Genomic DNA, 15,889 nt, shown 5'->3' on the forward strand with positions numbered 1-15,889 from the left:
TCAGAGAGGTTATTTCCTGCTTTCTCTTCTAGGGTTTTGATGGTTTCCTGTCTCACATTCCGGTCATTTATCCATTTTGAGTTTATTTTTGTGAATGGTGTAAGAAAGTGGTCTCATTTCATTCTTCTGCATGTTGCTGTCCAGTTCTCCCAGCATCATTTGTTAAAGAGACTTTTTCCATTGGATATTCTTTCCTGCTTTGTCAAAGATTAGTTGGCCATACTTTTGTGGGTCCAATTCTGGAGTCTCTATTCTATTCCATTGGTCTATGTGTCTATTTTTGGGTCAATACCATGCAGTCTTGGTGATTACAGCTTTGTAGTAGAGGCTAAAGTCTGGGATTGTGATGCCTCCTGCTTTGGTCTTCTTCTTCAATATTACTTTGGCTATTCAGGGTCTTTTGTGGCTCCATACGAATTTTAGGATTGCTTGTTCTAGCTTCAAGAAGAATGCCGGTGCAATTTTGATTAGGATTGCATTGAATGTGTAGATAGCCTTGGGTAGTATTGACATTTTAACAATATTTATTCTTCCAATCCATGAGCATGGAATGTTTTTCCATTTCTTTGTATCTTCTTCAATTTCCTTCATAAGCTTTTTGTAGTTTTCAGCATCCAGATCTTACGTCTTTGGTTAGTTTTATTCCTAGGTATTTTCTGCTTCTTGGTGCAATTGTGAATGGGATCAGTTTATTTGTCTTTCTGTTGCTCCATTATTGGTGTATAAGAACGCAACTGATTTCTGTATATTGATTTTGTATCCTGCGACTTTGCTGAATTCATGTATCAGGTCTAGCAGACTTTGGGTGGAGTCTATCGGGTTTTCCAGGTATAATATCATGACATCTGCAAAAGTGAAAGCTTGACTTCATCTTTGCCAGTTTTGATGCCTTTGATTTCCTTTTGTTGTCTGGTTGCTGATGCTAGAACGTCCAACACCATGGTAAACACAGCGGTGAGAGTGGACATCCCTGTCGTGATCCTGATCTCAATCACTCAGAAATACAAGCAATTCTCAGGGAATACTATGAAAAATTATATGCCAACAAATTGGACAACCTGGAAGAAATGGACAAATTCCTAAGCACCCACACACTTCCAAAACTCAAATGGGAAGAAATAAAAAATTCGATCAGTTATCAAAAATCTCCCAACAACTAAGAGTCCTGTACCACATGGTTTCCCTGGGGAATTCCACCAGACATTTAAAGCAGAGATAATACTTATCCTTCTCAAGCTGTTCCAAAAAATAGAAGGGGAAGGAAAACTTCTAGACTCATCCTATGAAGCAAGCATTACTTCGATTACTAAACCAGACAGATACCCAACCAAAAAAAGAGAACTACAGGCCAATATCCCTGATGAATATGGATGCAAAAATTCTCAGTAAGATACTAGCAAATCAAAATCAACAGCATATAAAAAGAATTGTTCACCATGATCAAGTGGGATTCATTTCTGGGCTGCAGGGCCGGTGCAACATATGCAAATCAATCAGTGTGCTACATCACATTAATAAAAGAAAAGAAAAGAACCATGCGATCCTGTCAATCAATGCAGAAAAACCATTTGACAAAATTCAGCATCCTTTCTTAAAAAAAAACCCTGGAGAAAGTTGGGATAGAAGGAACATACTTAAACACCATAAAGGCCATTTATGAAAAGCCCAAAGCTAATATCATCCTCAATGGGGAAAAACTGAGAGCTTTCCCATTGTTTTTTTTTTTTTTTAATAGCAACTCAAACTGACTAAGACAGTGTCTACGTTTTGATAAATGCTCTCACACACACAAAAGTGTTTGTTTCCCTTTGCCATGAATCCACTTTCTACAAAACACTACAAGTCATTTCACTATTTTTTCAAGAAAGAAAAATGCATCCAAACTACTAAAATGAATTAAGGACATTTGAAAGTTAACCACATTTATTTGAATAGTGTACTTATAGTCAAAAGTGACATCTAAACGCTAAAAGTCAACTTGAGCCTTTGGAAAGTCGATATAGTGTCCAAGGCTTCCTGCGCCATTAAGACTCGCAGTCTGAAACTCCACGTTTCCTTTGAAATTGGTTTTAAGTCTCTCTCAGCTCCTTGTACCCAGCCCCTCTCCTTGCAGGCTCCCCGCATTTGGAAGGGCAGCGCCTTCAATCTGGGTCTGGGGCCCCCCCACGGGAAAAGCAGCAGGACAGGTAAGAGTTCCCCCTCCAGGAGCTGGAGCGCCCGCTGCCACCCCTACCGCGGGCCTCCAGCCAGCGCCGCCCCCGCCCCAGACCGCGGGACACCAGCCGCGCGGCCACCAGGCGGAGCGTGTCCTCGGGACGCGCGTGGCGCCGGGCCCACGCCAGGCCGTACACGTCGTCGGTGAAGGGCGCGCCGTCGTGCTCCAGAGCCAGCCGCTCCACCAGCGCCAGCAGCTCGCCCACCTGCGCATCGCGCTCGGCGCCCTCCGCCCGGTTGTCCAGGGCGCACACGCGGCCGCCGCACTCGGCCACCAGGGCCCGCAGCGCGCGGTTGTCGGTGGCGCGTACGTAGTCGTGCAGCGAGCCCCCCTCCAGGTCCTCCCGGCGCGTGAAGACGACCACGGCGCGCGCCAGGACGCCGGCGCCGAACAGCTCGCGGACGCCGCGCGCCGCCTCCTCGTCCTGGGCGGTGAAGCGGCCCAGCTGCGTGACCAGCAGCAGCGCGTGCGGCCCGGGCGCCGAGAGCAGGTAGCAGCTGGCCCGCTCGGTGCAGTCCGGGTCCGCGTGTCGCCCTTGGGCGGTGAAGAGGTCGGGGGTGTCGGTGACCTCCACGCGCCACCCGGCCCAGCTGCGGCTCCCCAGGGCGCAGCTTCTGGTCACCGGGGTGGCCGCGAGCCTGGACGGGAAGAGCCTGTGGCCCAGGATGCTGTTGCCCGTGGCGCTCTTGCCCACTCCGGTCCTGCCGGCCAGGATGAGCCTGAGCCTGCGCTCCTGCGCCAGCGGCTGCTGCTGGTCGTCCGGGTCCTGGGAACCTATGAGGACAGAGTAGGCTTGGGCCGCCGGCCTGAGAGCGCGCATCTCGCTCCACCGGGGCTACGGGGTGCCTCCTGAACGGAGGAGGGCACCGACGCCTCCCGCTTCTGCTTGTCCAACCAGGCCTTTCCCAGGCGCTCTGGTTAGAGCTTGTGCGACTCCGGGGGCATCTTTAGCCACCTTTCTTCCATCTTTGGCTCAAGTGCCTGCACCTGCCCCCCAGTCCATGCTCCGGCACCAGGTGCACACTGCTCTGGAGGGTCCCCCTCGACGGTTGCAGGCCATAACTTCAGCTGACATTGCCTCTGGTCGTCTGCACCTTGCAGAGCTGCTCCGTGCTCGACGACTTCCCAGGCCTCTGCCAGACTTCTCCCAGGGGCCATCCCAGAGAGGAGATGCGGGAGGGCATAGAAGGCCTGGGAGGCCGGGGAGTCCCAGACACCCCGGGTTGGAATCACAGCCCCGCATGTGCCAGCTGTGGAACCCTGGGCAAGTTTAGTCTAGGCCTTTAACGTCTTCTGCATAATGGGAGGGGTGACAGACAGTTGTGTCTCCCAGGGTTGCTCAGAGTATTAGGTGACAGGATCTCTTTGCTTCTTCCCTTCCTCCACTTCCCCTCCTCCTCCCTCTTCTCTCTAGGAAACCTGCTTCCAGTAAGACACAGTTAACCCTCCATCCTTGTTCACGGACACAGTCTACCTGGTAAACCGTGTTCCCTCCAGTCCATGATCTCAACCCTCCACATCTTCTGTGGGGATCGGAGTAGATGTACTATCCTCATTGTACCCTGTGGGACCCAAGGCACAGTCTGGTCAAGGCACTTAATATCCTACAGTAGGGCAGGGGCAGAGGTCCAGCAAAAATACAAAGCTGGAGCTCTAGCTGTTTCACCCCAACATGGGGACATATCTGGGATTTGTCTCTGTTCAGTCTTTTTTTTTTTTTAATGTTTATTTATTTTTGAGAGAGACAGAGACAGAATGCGAGTGGGTTGGGACAGAGAGAGAGGGAGACGAATCTGACACAGGCTCCAGGCTGTGAGCTGTCAGCACAGAGCCCAACGTGGGGCTCGAACTCACGAGCTGCAAGATCATGACCTGAGCTGAAGTCAGACGCTCAACCGACTGAGCCACGCAGGTGCCCCAATGTCTCTGTTCAGTCTTGAGTTAGCCCATGGCCTTGGGACTCAGAGCTGACAAGTACACGCTGAGATCAGTTCTTACCATAGGCATTTTCTTCATCCCTGGCCATCTTTCGTCCTTCCATGCCCACCTGAAAGAGTTCCGAACACAGCCTGTTAGTTCCTTCATTCCTTCAATCTTTCATTCGTTTATTGAATAGGTATAACTACCTAAGGTGGCTCAGGCAAGGTCCAAAGAGCTGGTGACATCCCAATGAAAGGTCATGCTTCCTGCCCTCCTCTGAACATCAGAATTTGGGGAAGAACCCTGGAAGGACCTGGTTGGTGTTGGAACCAAACCATGAGATCCTTTGGTGAGCCTCGTTGGTCCTTTCAGGGACCCCGAATGCAAATGACAGAGTGGAAGTGATAACCCGTCCTCTGTGTCAGTGAGTGAGCCTTAGCTGAGAATTTCCCAGGTAATTTATGTCAGTGGCATTAACTGTAGGCACAAAGTTTTCCCAGAAGAGTCCACAGCCAGGGGAGACTTTGGAAAACCGTGAGAATCAGAAATTCTGCTCAGTGATTTGGGGAACAACCTTAGGGCAGTTGGCCGGGGATGGGCAGGGGTGGGGGGACAAGAAGAGAGTTTGCAGTTTGCTTTTGAAAATTGGGAAAGATACCTATCTCCCATGCTAATGTGAAGAACCTGTGATCTGCTCTCCGAAGACCAAAGAATTTGGCTTGTGTCATTTGTGTAAATATGACCTGTGTGCTGGAGAGATGGGACACTCCCTTCTGGCTCCTGGTGTTCCTGCCCCGAATCTGAGGCCTCTGAAACTAAGCGATGACCCCAAGTCCGGCAGGATTTACTACAGCTAGCCACTCAGTGATGGAGTCTGCATGATCTCACGAGGACCTGGTCACAAGGGCGCAGCTCTGGTCTGTCTGCTTTGCCAGCCCTGTGTCCCACTCACTCCCCTTCTGGGTCAGCTGCTCCACAGAGGACAGGTTTCAGGGCCTTTCCAGCCCACCTGTGTGCTCACCCCCATGACCACTCATTCTCTCCCACGTTTCTGTCTGAGTCCTGTCTGTTCTCCACCATCCATTTCAAATGCTACCTCTTCATGGCAACACCTGGCTACTACGGGTGACCGTGCTGTGTCCCATGGGCAACACACAAGGACAAGCAAAGGGAAGGGTTGATTGATAACTTGTCTCTGACCCGTTAGATGACAGGTTTGTCTTCTGCATAACGCCCCTTTCGGCTCCCCAAAGCCCTTGGTAAAGTTGATCCCACAGGCCTCAGGTGAGTAGTGGTCTTGTGTGTAAAAATTAGCAAACTCCCATAACTGACTGCACAGCAGAACTGAAGAAACAGCCAGAAGATTCAGTGCAAAGAACAAGAGTTTAGCTAAAGCAAGAAGTCCTTATCGATGACGGAACTGACCAAGTGTGCTCTAGGAAATCCATTGGACTCCTGGCCCCTATGGGACTTCCCAAAGGTTTGCGATGGTTTGGGATGGGATTTGAAAAATTCTTCCAGAGTTTCTGAGCGCTGACATCTGGGGTTTACAGGCTTGGAGTCATTGACTGATGTAGAACATGGAGACTCCTAGCATCTTAAATGCAATTGGATATTAGTAGTCCCCTGTTTCCTGAACCTGCTGTCTTTTGGAAGTATCTATGGGAGTCTTTAAAATATATATTTGACATTTTGTTTCATAGATGTAGAGTAATAAGAAAAAAGGGGGTGCCTTTGTGGCTCAGTCTGTTAAGTGTTTGACTCTTAATTTTGGTTCAGCTCATGATCTCATGGTTTGTGGGTTTGAGCCCCTCATCAGGCTCTGTGCTGGTAGCACAGAGCCTGCTTCGGATTCTCTCTCCTTCTTCTTCATGTGGGACTCCCCTGCTCATATGTCTGTCTAAAAAACAAACAAACAAATAAATAAATAATAAATAAACGTTAAAAAAAACGGTATCTCTCACCCCTCCTCCTGAGGGATTTCTTTTTTTTTTAAATTTTTTACTGTTTTCTTATTTTTTTGAGAGACGGTGAGACAGAGCTCAAGCAGGGAAGGGTCCGAGAGAGAGAGGGAGACGAAGAATCCAAAGCAGGCTCCAGGCATTGAACTGACAACACAGAATCCATTGCAGGGCTCAAAGCTTAATGGATCAAGCCACTGAGGCACCCTCCCCAACCCCCTGAGTGATTCTAATGCATTGGGTCCCTGCTCTGAGTTTCTGAGCCATTCATCCTGTCCAAGCCCTTCATGTATAGCCAGTGTAGGGATGAAGCTGGCTCCCAGTGCACAGAGCCCTGGGCAGCTTGGGCAGGGGACGGGATGTGCAAGGACACACAAGCACGTGTACTGCACAGGTCTGAAGACCATGTTCATAACTGTTGCTGGCTCCTGCAAGTCCCTGGGGGTGCACAGGGCTGAGGAGGTGGAGGGTGTGAGTGGGGTTTGGCTCACAGACACGATTTCCACTCTGCGATGTGTTCTGAGGTTAGACTCACTTGTTTGTCCTCAGAAATGTCTCTCTCCTTGGCTGCACATGCCCTCAGAGGGAGTGTCTGCAGACTTCTCCAGCGTGCTCAGCCCTGACAGTGCTTCTAGCAAACACCTTTCTGACCAGGTGAGGAGCAGGACAGGACGAAGTATGTAGTCCCAAGTAAAAGTGTACGCACTCCACGGCTGGAGAAGATGCTTACCATTTCTTCTTCACTTGCTTGTTCTGAAACTCAGAGCTCCCTGAAAAGCCTGCAAGAGTGAAGTTATTCTTTCTAGATCCTGCTCCCCTTCCTGGAGGTAGTAGAATGCAGTTGCCCACTCAGTGAGCTGCAACCAGGCCCTGAATTCCTTAGAGCCCTCCTACCCCCTCCCACTTCCTCCACTCCCCTCTGTCCCAGGTGGCTCCCTTCCTCCCCTTGTGTGCTCACCTTCCAGCAGAAGTGGTGACAGGCCCTGCTGTTGACTGCAGAAACCAGCGACCTGGTGCTGTGCCTTGGGTTGTGAGTACAGAGGCTGTTCCTGCCAGCACAGAGCAGGGAGGAAGTCTCAGAGCCCAGGGAGGGAGGGCCCAGTGGTGCCGATTTAAAGGGACAGGACATGGGTCGGGTGGGCCAACGAGGGGTGCCTTTGCGTTGTTTCCACTGCTCAACCCACCCCCTGCTTGGGACTGTGTTGATCTTTTCTGAAGGTCGCTGTGGCACCACATCTTGTTCCCGGGAGGGGCTGTAACCTCAGTGAAGGGCAGTTTAGATTTCTGAGGCCTGTTCTCAGTTTTGGCCTCTGCCCACCACTCTTATGTCCAGTTGCCTTTTTCTTTTTGGGTGTTTTCCTAGAAAATGACCTCTTGAGAGTCTCTTTCCCCAGGAATCAGGGAGGAATCCTTGACTGGACATCAGTGTGGACAAGGCCACCAATGTGGTCCTCTCTGCCATCTCCTCATTCCTAAAGAAAAAGAGGTCTTTTCAGCTATTAAAGATCAGACGGCAGGAAGAGGATGGAATTTTCATAGGAGACTTAGTCTAGCCTCAAGTTGGTATCTCTGGCCCAAGTGTCTGTTTCTCCTGTCAGGAGGTCATGAGAGAGGAAAATAGCCGTGAGTAAAATAGCCAGACTTTGTGTGGAGAGAAGGCTACAACAGCGTATGGTGCTATGTGCCCTGGACCTGGTTTGTTCTGGAATCAACTCTGCGATCTTGCCCAACTCACTTACAGTTTCTGGAGTCACCTCTCCCCGTGTGTAGTGAGGGCTTTCAGTTAACCTGAAGCTAATGCTCTGGGGCCTGATTTTTAGCCAGTCTTGCCAGTTCATTCTCTCTAGTGAAGATACCTCACCCATGGCCCTCCACCTTATCCCCCCACACCCTATCCAGCTCTATTGAGATATAATTGAAATGTAACACTGTGTAATTTTAAAGGGTGCAATGTGTTGATTTGGTACACTCTATATTGCAAAATAATTGCCACCAGAGTATTATTAGCTAACACCTGCATCACATCACATATTTACCATTACTCTTTCTGAGTGAGAACATTTAAGATCATCTATTCTCTTAGTAACACTTAAGGTATGATACAGTGGTATGAGCTATAATCACTGTGCTGCCCATTAGATTCCCAGAACGTATTCATCTTATAACTGGAACTTTGTACTCTTTGACCAATGTCTCCCCATCCCCCCATCCCCCAGCCCCTGGTCACCACTGTTCTATTCTCCATTTCTATCAGTTTGGCTTTTTAAAATTCCACATAAAAGTGATATCATACAGTATTTGTTTTTCTCTGTTCAACCTGTTTCGCTTATGATAATGCCCTCAAGTTCGACCCTGTTGTTGCAAATGACAAGATGTTCCTCTTTCTTTTCACAGAACTATATATATATATATATATACCCATAGATGGACCCTTAGGTTGCTTCCACATCTTGGGTATTGTGAGCAATGCTGTAGGGAGCTTGTGAGTGCAGATCTTTCTTTGAGATCTTGCTTGCATTTCTTTTGGATAAATACCCAGAAGTGGGATTGCCGGATCAAATGTAATGCTACCTCTAATTTTTGGAGGACCATCCATACTGTTTTCCACAGTGGCTGCACCAATTTGTGTCCTGTGCACCCTGCACAAAGCTTCCCTTTTCTCCACATCCTCCCTAACACTTGTTACCTCTTGTCTTCTTGATGATGGCTGTTCTAACAGGTGTGAGGGGAAACCTCATTGTGGTTTTGATTTGCGTTTCCCCTGATGATGGTGATACTGAGGACATCTTCATGCACCTATGTGCCACCTGGATGTCCTCTTTGGGAAAATGCCTGTTTAGTTCCTCTGTCCTTTTTAAATAAATTGCTCGGGTTTTGCTATTAATTTTATGAGTCCTTTATGTATTTTGGGTATTAACCCTTTATCAAATGTATGATTTGCAAATACTTTCTCCCATTCAGTGGGCTGCCTTTTTGTATTGTTGATGGTTTCCTTTGCCAGGCAGAAGCGTATTAGTTGGATGTAATCTCACTTGTTCATTTTATCTGTCGCTGCCTTTGCTTTTGTGGTCAAGTCCAAAAAATTATTGCCAAGACTGATGTAAAGGAGCTTACCCCCTGTTATACTCTAGGATTTCAAGTCTCTTAGATTTATTGAGGCCCATTTTATGGCCTATTGGCCATATTTAGGAGAACGTTCTCTGTGTACCTGAACAGAATGCATAATCTACTTCGTTGGGTAAGGTGATCTAGTGTTAGGTCTAATTGGTTTATCTCTGGGTCACATCTTCTGTTTCTGTTTTGACCCTCTGATTAGCTGTGGTATGCGGTGTTCAACGTGGACACTGAAGTCTACAGCTTGTTGTTGAATTGTCTATTTCTCCTTGATGCCCGTTATTTTTTGCTTCCTGTGTTTTGGGGCTCAATTGTGAAGTTCATGTGTGTTTATAATTATTACATCTTCAAATTCACTGAATCTTTGTTCTAGCCATTGAAATCTATCGTTGAGCTCCACTAGTAAAATTTTCATTTCAGTCATACTTTTCTGCTGCACAATTTCTATTTTGTTGTTTAAAAAAGCAATTTCTGTATCCTTATGGACACACAGACAGCAGCAAATCAAGGCCTAGAAAAGCAGAAAGGGAATCAGTATCCAGATTCACTACACCATGTTACCTAAAATACCCAGTTTTTGACAACACCTGTAAGATGTACAATGAAACAGGAAGGTGTGACCCATATACTGGAAAAACTGAGGCCACAGGAATTGCCTGGCAGAGGCCCTGGATATTGGATTCAGAGACAGGGCTTCCAAAGAGGAATTCTAAGCATGTTGGAAGAACTGAAGGAAATCAGTGTGAAAACTCCCACCACTGGTACCATACTTGATGAAAGGCTGAGAGCTTTGCCTCTGTGATCAGAGATAAGACAAGGATATCTGCTCTGGCGCTTCACTGCAACTTTGTGCATGGTGTTTGCATGTTTGGCTGGACTCTCCTGGTGAAGTCTGCTTCCCCTGCAGGGTGAAACGTTTGGTGTCTCTCCTCAGAGGGTGCAGCCTGGGCCTGCAGAGTCCCGGGAGGTGACAGTTGTCTTAGCCCCACTCTGTGCGTCTTTCCCTAACCACTCTGTCTGTCTGTACTATACCCAGTGGTTAAACCTACTGACCACCAGCTGATTCCTCCCAAGATACTGTTCTCTTGCTGGAAGGCTGAGGGGAAAGTGAGCCCCAGCTTCTCGGCCACACCTGCCAGAATGCAGTTTCCTTCCAGAGGAGCTGAGTGTGTGTTGGAAGGGAGGAAGCAGCTTATGGTAAGTGAATAGATTTGAAAATCTATACCTTGCACCAATTATGGCTGTCCCACCAGTACTAGGTCTGTAGGGTTCCTCCAGGACATATGGAAGCCTGTCCTAGTTTTGGGTCAAACTCTGGCCACATTGCCAACCCTCCCCTTCTTCCTTCCTGCTGGCTGCCTGGAGTTTGCCTCCTTTTGTCTTCCCCTTCAGGTGTCTTATTCTATTTAAATGAAACAGCGTCAAAAGGGAGCCAGGCAGCAGTTACCACCCGCTTACAGACAGCCGTCTTTATACGGAGTCCCGCTGTCCTACTAACTGCAGATATGGTGAACTTGCAGAGGGTGAGAGACGCTGGCCTCTCTCTGTATTTCCAAAGAGTGGTTTATATTCTTTCACAGCTTGGACATGAGTCATTTCAGTGCAACTTTCACGTTCTATATCTTCCTGATAAATAAATAATAGTCAAAATAATAAGGCTGCTCGGCTGTTTGTTAGCTATTTATGTTTTGAGTGAAAATTTTTTAAAAGTTGTGGGGACCTGGGGGGCTCATTTGGTTGAACATCCAACTCATGGTTTCACCTCAGAATGATGATCTCACAGTTCTTGAATCAAGCCCTGAGCCGGGTTCTGTGCTGGCAGAGTGTGCTTGGGATCCTCTCTCTGCCTCTTTATCTGTCCCTCGCCTCCTCACTCTCTCTCTCTCTCAAAATTAATAAATTTCAATCAATCAATCAATCAATCAATCATTCAATGAACAAACAACCAGTAGAAAAATTGGTCAAAATTTTGGAAGATAGCAGCATCCGTGTGCACCTGTTCTAATAAAGAGCAGAACTGACTTGTTCAGCCCACATCAGGGTCAAAAGATCTAGCTGCTGTGCTTGCTTTGAACGGGCCCTGGTTGGAGATTCCCAGGAAGACGTCCACCTCATCCTCAGGCCAGCACCAGCCTGGGGAAAGATGGGAAAATTATCCTGTGCAGAGGCCAGTGAGACCTCCATAGTGGGGTTCCTCCTTGGCCCCGCCTTCCTGCCCCAGTCCCTTTTGAGCACAAGAGCAGCCACAAATGAGAAGACATGAACCTGTGACCTTGCCTTTTTGGCCTGATGAGGAAGACAGACTCGGGAGAGGTGAGGCAGGAAATTGCTGGGGCTGAAGTAAGATGTATGTTTTTCTGTGCATGAGTGAATTTACGAGAAATCACCCTGTGGCCCATTTCTTGAAAATGCAAGGGACTGTGGGAAACAATAACAGAAAAAACTGTGCTGTGATATGGTGCCATAAATGTAACAGTCTTTCCTTCATCCCTCGTTAAAGATTTACTTACTGTGTTTATCATTTGTAATAAAGCACTCGAGACACTCCACAAAGATGTGAGTGAAGCAATAAAAGATGTCAAGTTGAAACCAAAAGAAAGAAACGAAGGTAACAGCAGAAACCGTGCCAACTTTGTTGTAAATCCCAGAGAGGGCAGATCACTGAATGCTGTCGGCTGGTCCTGGCAGCTTGTGAGTTCTTTCCCTGACCCCCATTCTCCCAAACCACCTCTTCCACCGTCGGTACCGAGGAATGGCTAAGAATCCAGGGGCCATCCAAGCACAGGCTGTGGGGTTTGGAGGCGTGGGACTGGAAAGTCTAGGCGGATGGGTGAGGAAGGATGCTGTGTGTGTGGAGAGTAGCAGAGAACTCGGGGTGAAACATGCCTGTGCCTTTGCTTCTTGTGTTCATGGCTGTTGGTGCTGGCTGGTAAATAAAGGTGATGTCCATGGCCATCTGTAAGTGTCCATTACTCTGATGGCCCAGGGACACCAAAGCCCTGGGGAAAGAAGGCACATACTCATATTCACACCTGGGTCCTCCAGTCAGGAGTCCTGGGACTGGGCACTCCTCAAGGTCTCCCTTTGGGGACCACAGGCCCCTGTTCCACCTGGAGATTTATACCTACAGCCAACCAACACCTGAGAAGTTGTGTGGGTACATGGGCCCAGGCTCATGAATCATGACGGGGGGTGAGTCTTGGGATTCGTCCTCATTGGGAGAGGCCCAGATAGTCTCACATGATGCTGTTCTGTAGGAGGCATTGAATTGAGACAATCTGGGACTTCTTATCTGTAAAGATACTGGGGCACATGGGGATTGTGGTTTTTTGGGGTCTGTTTCTGTTTGTGTTTTCTCCAAGCCATAGATCTTGATCGTGGCAGAATCAGGCCCACAGACTTTTCCACTGACTGATTTTCATATGTTAAGGAGACATTTTTGCTGATTAAGAGAAAATAGTCCTTTTGTGCGGTATTGGTATTCTGTAAGAGTGAGGGATTGATTGTTGCTGCTGGGATGGGGGACTGCTTTTACCTCTGACCCCCAGCTCATGGCGCCCTGACAGTCTGCCTGTTTGCCTTCAGATTTCAGGAGGCCTTAACTGCACTCCCAGGCCTTAAATTTCTGTGTGTCTCTTTAAAGGAAACAATTGTTAGGTTTTGTTTTGGTGTTGTATAATTGTTTCCTAAAAGAAAATTCTTCAGAGGACCCAAATCTAAGTTCTGAGAAAGCCCCAAGCTCTTTCTCATCATGGAGACCTGGGGTCCATCTGGGCCAGAAATGTGGCGGGAATGAGGAAGAGTGTAGTCTAGAAGATTTGCCCTGTTCACACCGTGCCACAGAAGGGGAGACCTTTGGGTTTCTCAGAGGATGGGAAAGAAAGCAGGCAGGGGCAAGGTGGAGGGGACATACTGGATGCCTAGCACTGCACGACAAGTCGGCCAAACTCCAGTTGAAACAGCCGAACCATGGATTGTGTGGTAGCTCCTGGAGTCCAAAGTCAAGATGCCAGCAGAGGCGTGTGCTCTCTGAAGCCTTGAGGGGAGGACCTTGCTTGCTTCTTCCTGGGCTCTGCTGGCAGCTGGCCATCTTGGTGCTCCTTGGCTGGCAGATAGGCCACCACCCTCTTTCCTCACTCATTTCATTAGCAGCAGTAAGTAGATACCAGGCTGCACCTTCCACAGTGTTCTAGGGATTCTCCTCAGCTAAATATTCAAGTTCATCACTTACATGGTCTACTCTCCACCCAGCAGCCCACCTCAGTTTAGCCCGCCTCCCTGCCCCCTGCCCCATGCCATTTATAGCAAGTGCCATCGTCCCTCCAATGTCCAGCAGCGTGGTCCCCACCTCTCTCTGGGACCTCACCAGAAAGTGACCTGGATGTTCATCCTACCACCGACATCCTCTTAGGCCTTTCTTTTTATCATTTACCTCAGAATTCTTCTAGCCTCCATGCATTACTCAATTTCAAAACGACTGGTAATTACCAGAGCAGGACCCTACCCTTGGCCTTAAAATCTATATTAGTTCCCCCAGGAGCTGCTGTAACAAATGACCGCAAACTGTTGCTTAAAGAGCAGAAACTTACTGTCTCATTGTTATGGCTACTGTCTCACTGGCACAGGCTACAAGTGCCAAACCGAGACGTTCCCAGGGCCATACTCGCCATGAAGTCTCTGGGGAAGGATCCTTCTTTGCTGCTTCTTAGCTTCTGGTGCTGGCTGGCCTGCTTTGTTCTTTGCCTTCTAGGTGCTTCACTCCAATCTCTGCCTCTTTTGTCACATGGTGCTCTCTGTGTGTATCTGTGTGTAAACTTCCCTCACTGTGAATGAAACGATTCCAGGCATTGGAGTAGGGCTCAACCTGAACTTCATGACATGACATCACAGAGACCGTGCTACAAAGAAGGTCACATTCTCAGGTGCCAGGGGTTAGCACTTCTTTAGAAGGACACAATTCAACCTACAATATTGTAAGAGAGGGACAGTGTGTGCAGTGTGAGGGTACAGTACCCCTGATCTCTTCCTCTCCAGTCCTCATTGCAGTTACCAGGTTAAGCCCATTGGGATAGTTTTCTTAGGTCTCTGCTTCTCGGAAATCTTCTACTGCCTAGGGCTTAGAATCCACATTCCTTGGCCTGGTATTCAACAGTCATTATAATCAGTCTCAACTCCTCTTCCAAGAATGAGATTCTTCTAGATATCAGTGTTCCCGTTAATATCCATTTTACACTTTTGTAAGGAACAAAGGTGATAATGATATAGAGGCAGTGCCTGGGACACAGTGGGCCCTCAGTAAAGGCTGGTAATGATTCCTGCACTCCAAATTGTTAGCTGTTCTCTGCCTGTGTCCAGTGTTATTTTCACCTCCAAGGCTTGGATCATGCTGTTTCTCCCTCTCTTTCTTATCCACAGTTTTCATAAAAAGCAAACTCATGACTCCTTGGCAAGTATAAACACATCAACGATTTTGCTCAATTCATGGCTTAATGAGAGAACCAGTTTTATTCTATAATTGGTTCAGAGTTTCTTTGGGTGGCTCAATCAGTTAAGCGTCTGTCTCTTGATCTCAGCTCACGTCTTGACCTTAGGGTCTTAAGTTTGGGCTCCATGCTGGGTGCGAAACCTAGTTAAAAACAAACAAAGGAGCAAAGAATAAAACAAAAAACACAAACAAACAGAAACACAAAGTTCATTTGAAATCAAGGGTTGATGTGTTCAAAGAGTAGTATCATGGAATTTTTGAGTTCTATATTCCACCAGACAGAAAATTCGCTGAGTATCTCCAAGGCAGAGATATGCAAAAATTCTCTCTGTCCTTAAAGTGTTGTAAAATATCACAGCGGATCATCAAGCACAGTACCACACAGAACAATAGAACACTCCAGTAATCTCTTTTGCCTATTTCTACGTTTTGGATCATTTTCATAGAGTTCTCTACTTTGTGATCATAAACAGTCTCTGACAAGTATTGTTGATCCTAAAAGATTGTTTTTACTATGCATGGCCTGATTATTTATACAGATGCAGCAAGAATCTTAATTAACCGGAAAGACCTCCTTGAGTTTGCTTGGGAAATCTAGAGCCTAATCATATTAAGCAACTATCAATTCCAAAGGATAAACTTCTTTTGGAAATTTTCAAAATGAGTTTTGAATCAGACTTTTCAAAGCCCCTGCCATTCTTCTATCCTAGGAGTAGGACCAACGTCCAAACACTTTTTCCAATAAACTGCATGCTGTACCCATAAATCTCAATGATTTTCCCTCTTCCTGAGGTCTCCAAAATTTGCCTGGGTTTCTGGACTATCTGGGAGTGGACTTCCTTACTCCCAGAGATTGGGATCCTGGAAGCCAGAAATCATATTAGTTTTTATGAAGGTTTTGGAGACATTAGCTCCACATGTAACACCAACAATTGCTCCTTAGCAGTGGTCTGATGGTCTTTGATTAAACAACAGTCCCTCTCAGATATCACACTGTACATATGGCCTTGCTGCAGAATCGATTTTTCCAAGGGTATCTTTGTAAACAAGAGGACAGATTTTTATTAAACCCATGCAAATGGTTCTATCATGATGAAATTGAAAGAAACTCAGTAGAAGCATTCTTTCTCAATTTTGAGGGTATGTGAAGATGAGGTAATGTTTAAAGATGGTTGTTGTGGGTTTACAAATCCA

The 15,889-nt window shown here is 47.3% G+C and overlaps 1 protein-coding gene and 1 pseudogene across 1 annotated transcript in view; one reads left to right on the forward strand and one right to left on the reverse strand.

Moving 5' to 3' along the window:
- LOC125154125 (uncharacterized) overlaps nucleotides 1-15,889 on the forward strand; it is a 58,755-nt gene that overhangs the window by 33,523 nt on the left and 9,343 nt on the right. The window contains 1 exon segment of the mRNA XM_047837873.1: nucleotides 11,752-11,766. Within this exon segment, the coding sequence (XP_047693829.1) occupies nucleotides 11,752-11,766 (15 nt within the window).
- On the reverse strand, nucleotides 1,906-7,167 carry LOC125151304 (GTPase IMAP family member 1-like; annotated as a pseudogene).

The sequence above is a fragment of the Prionailurus viverrinus genome, chromosome A2 (genome assembly GCF_022837055.1).
Source record: "Prionailurus viverrinus isolate Anna chromosome A2, UM_Priviv_1.0, whole genome shotgun sequence".
Lineage (NCBI taxonomy): Eukaryota > Metazoa > Chordata > Mammalia > Carnivora > Felidae > Prionailurus > Prionailurus viverrinus.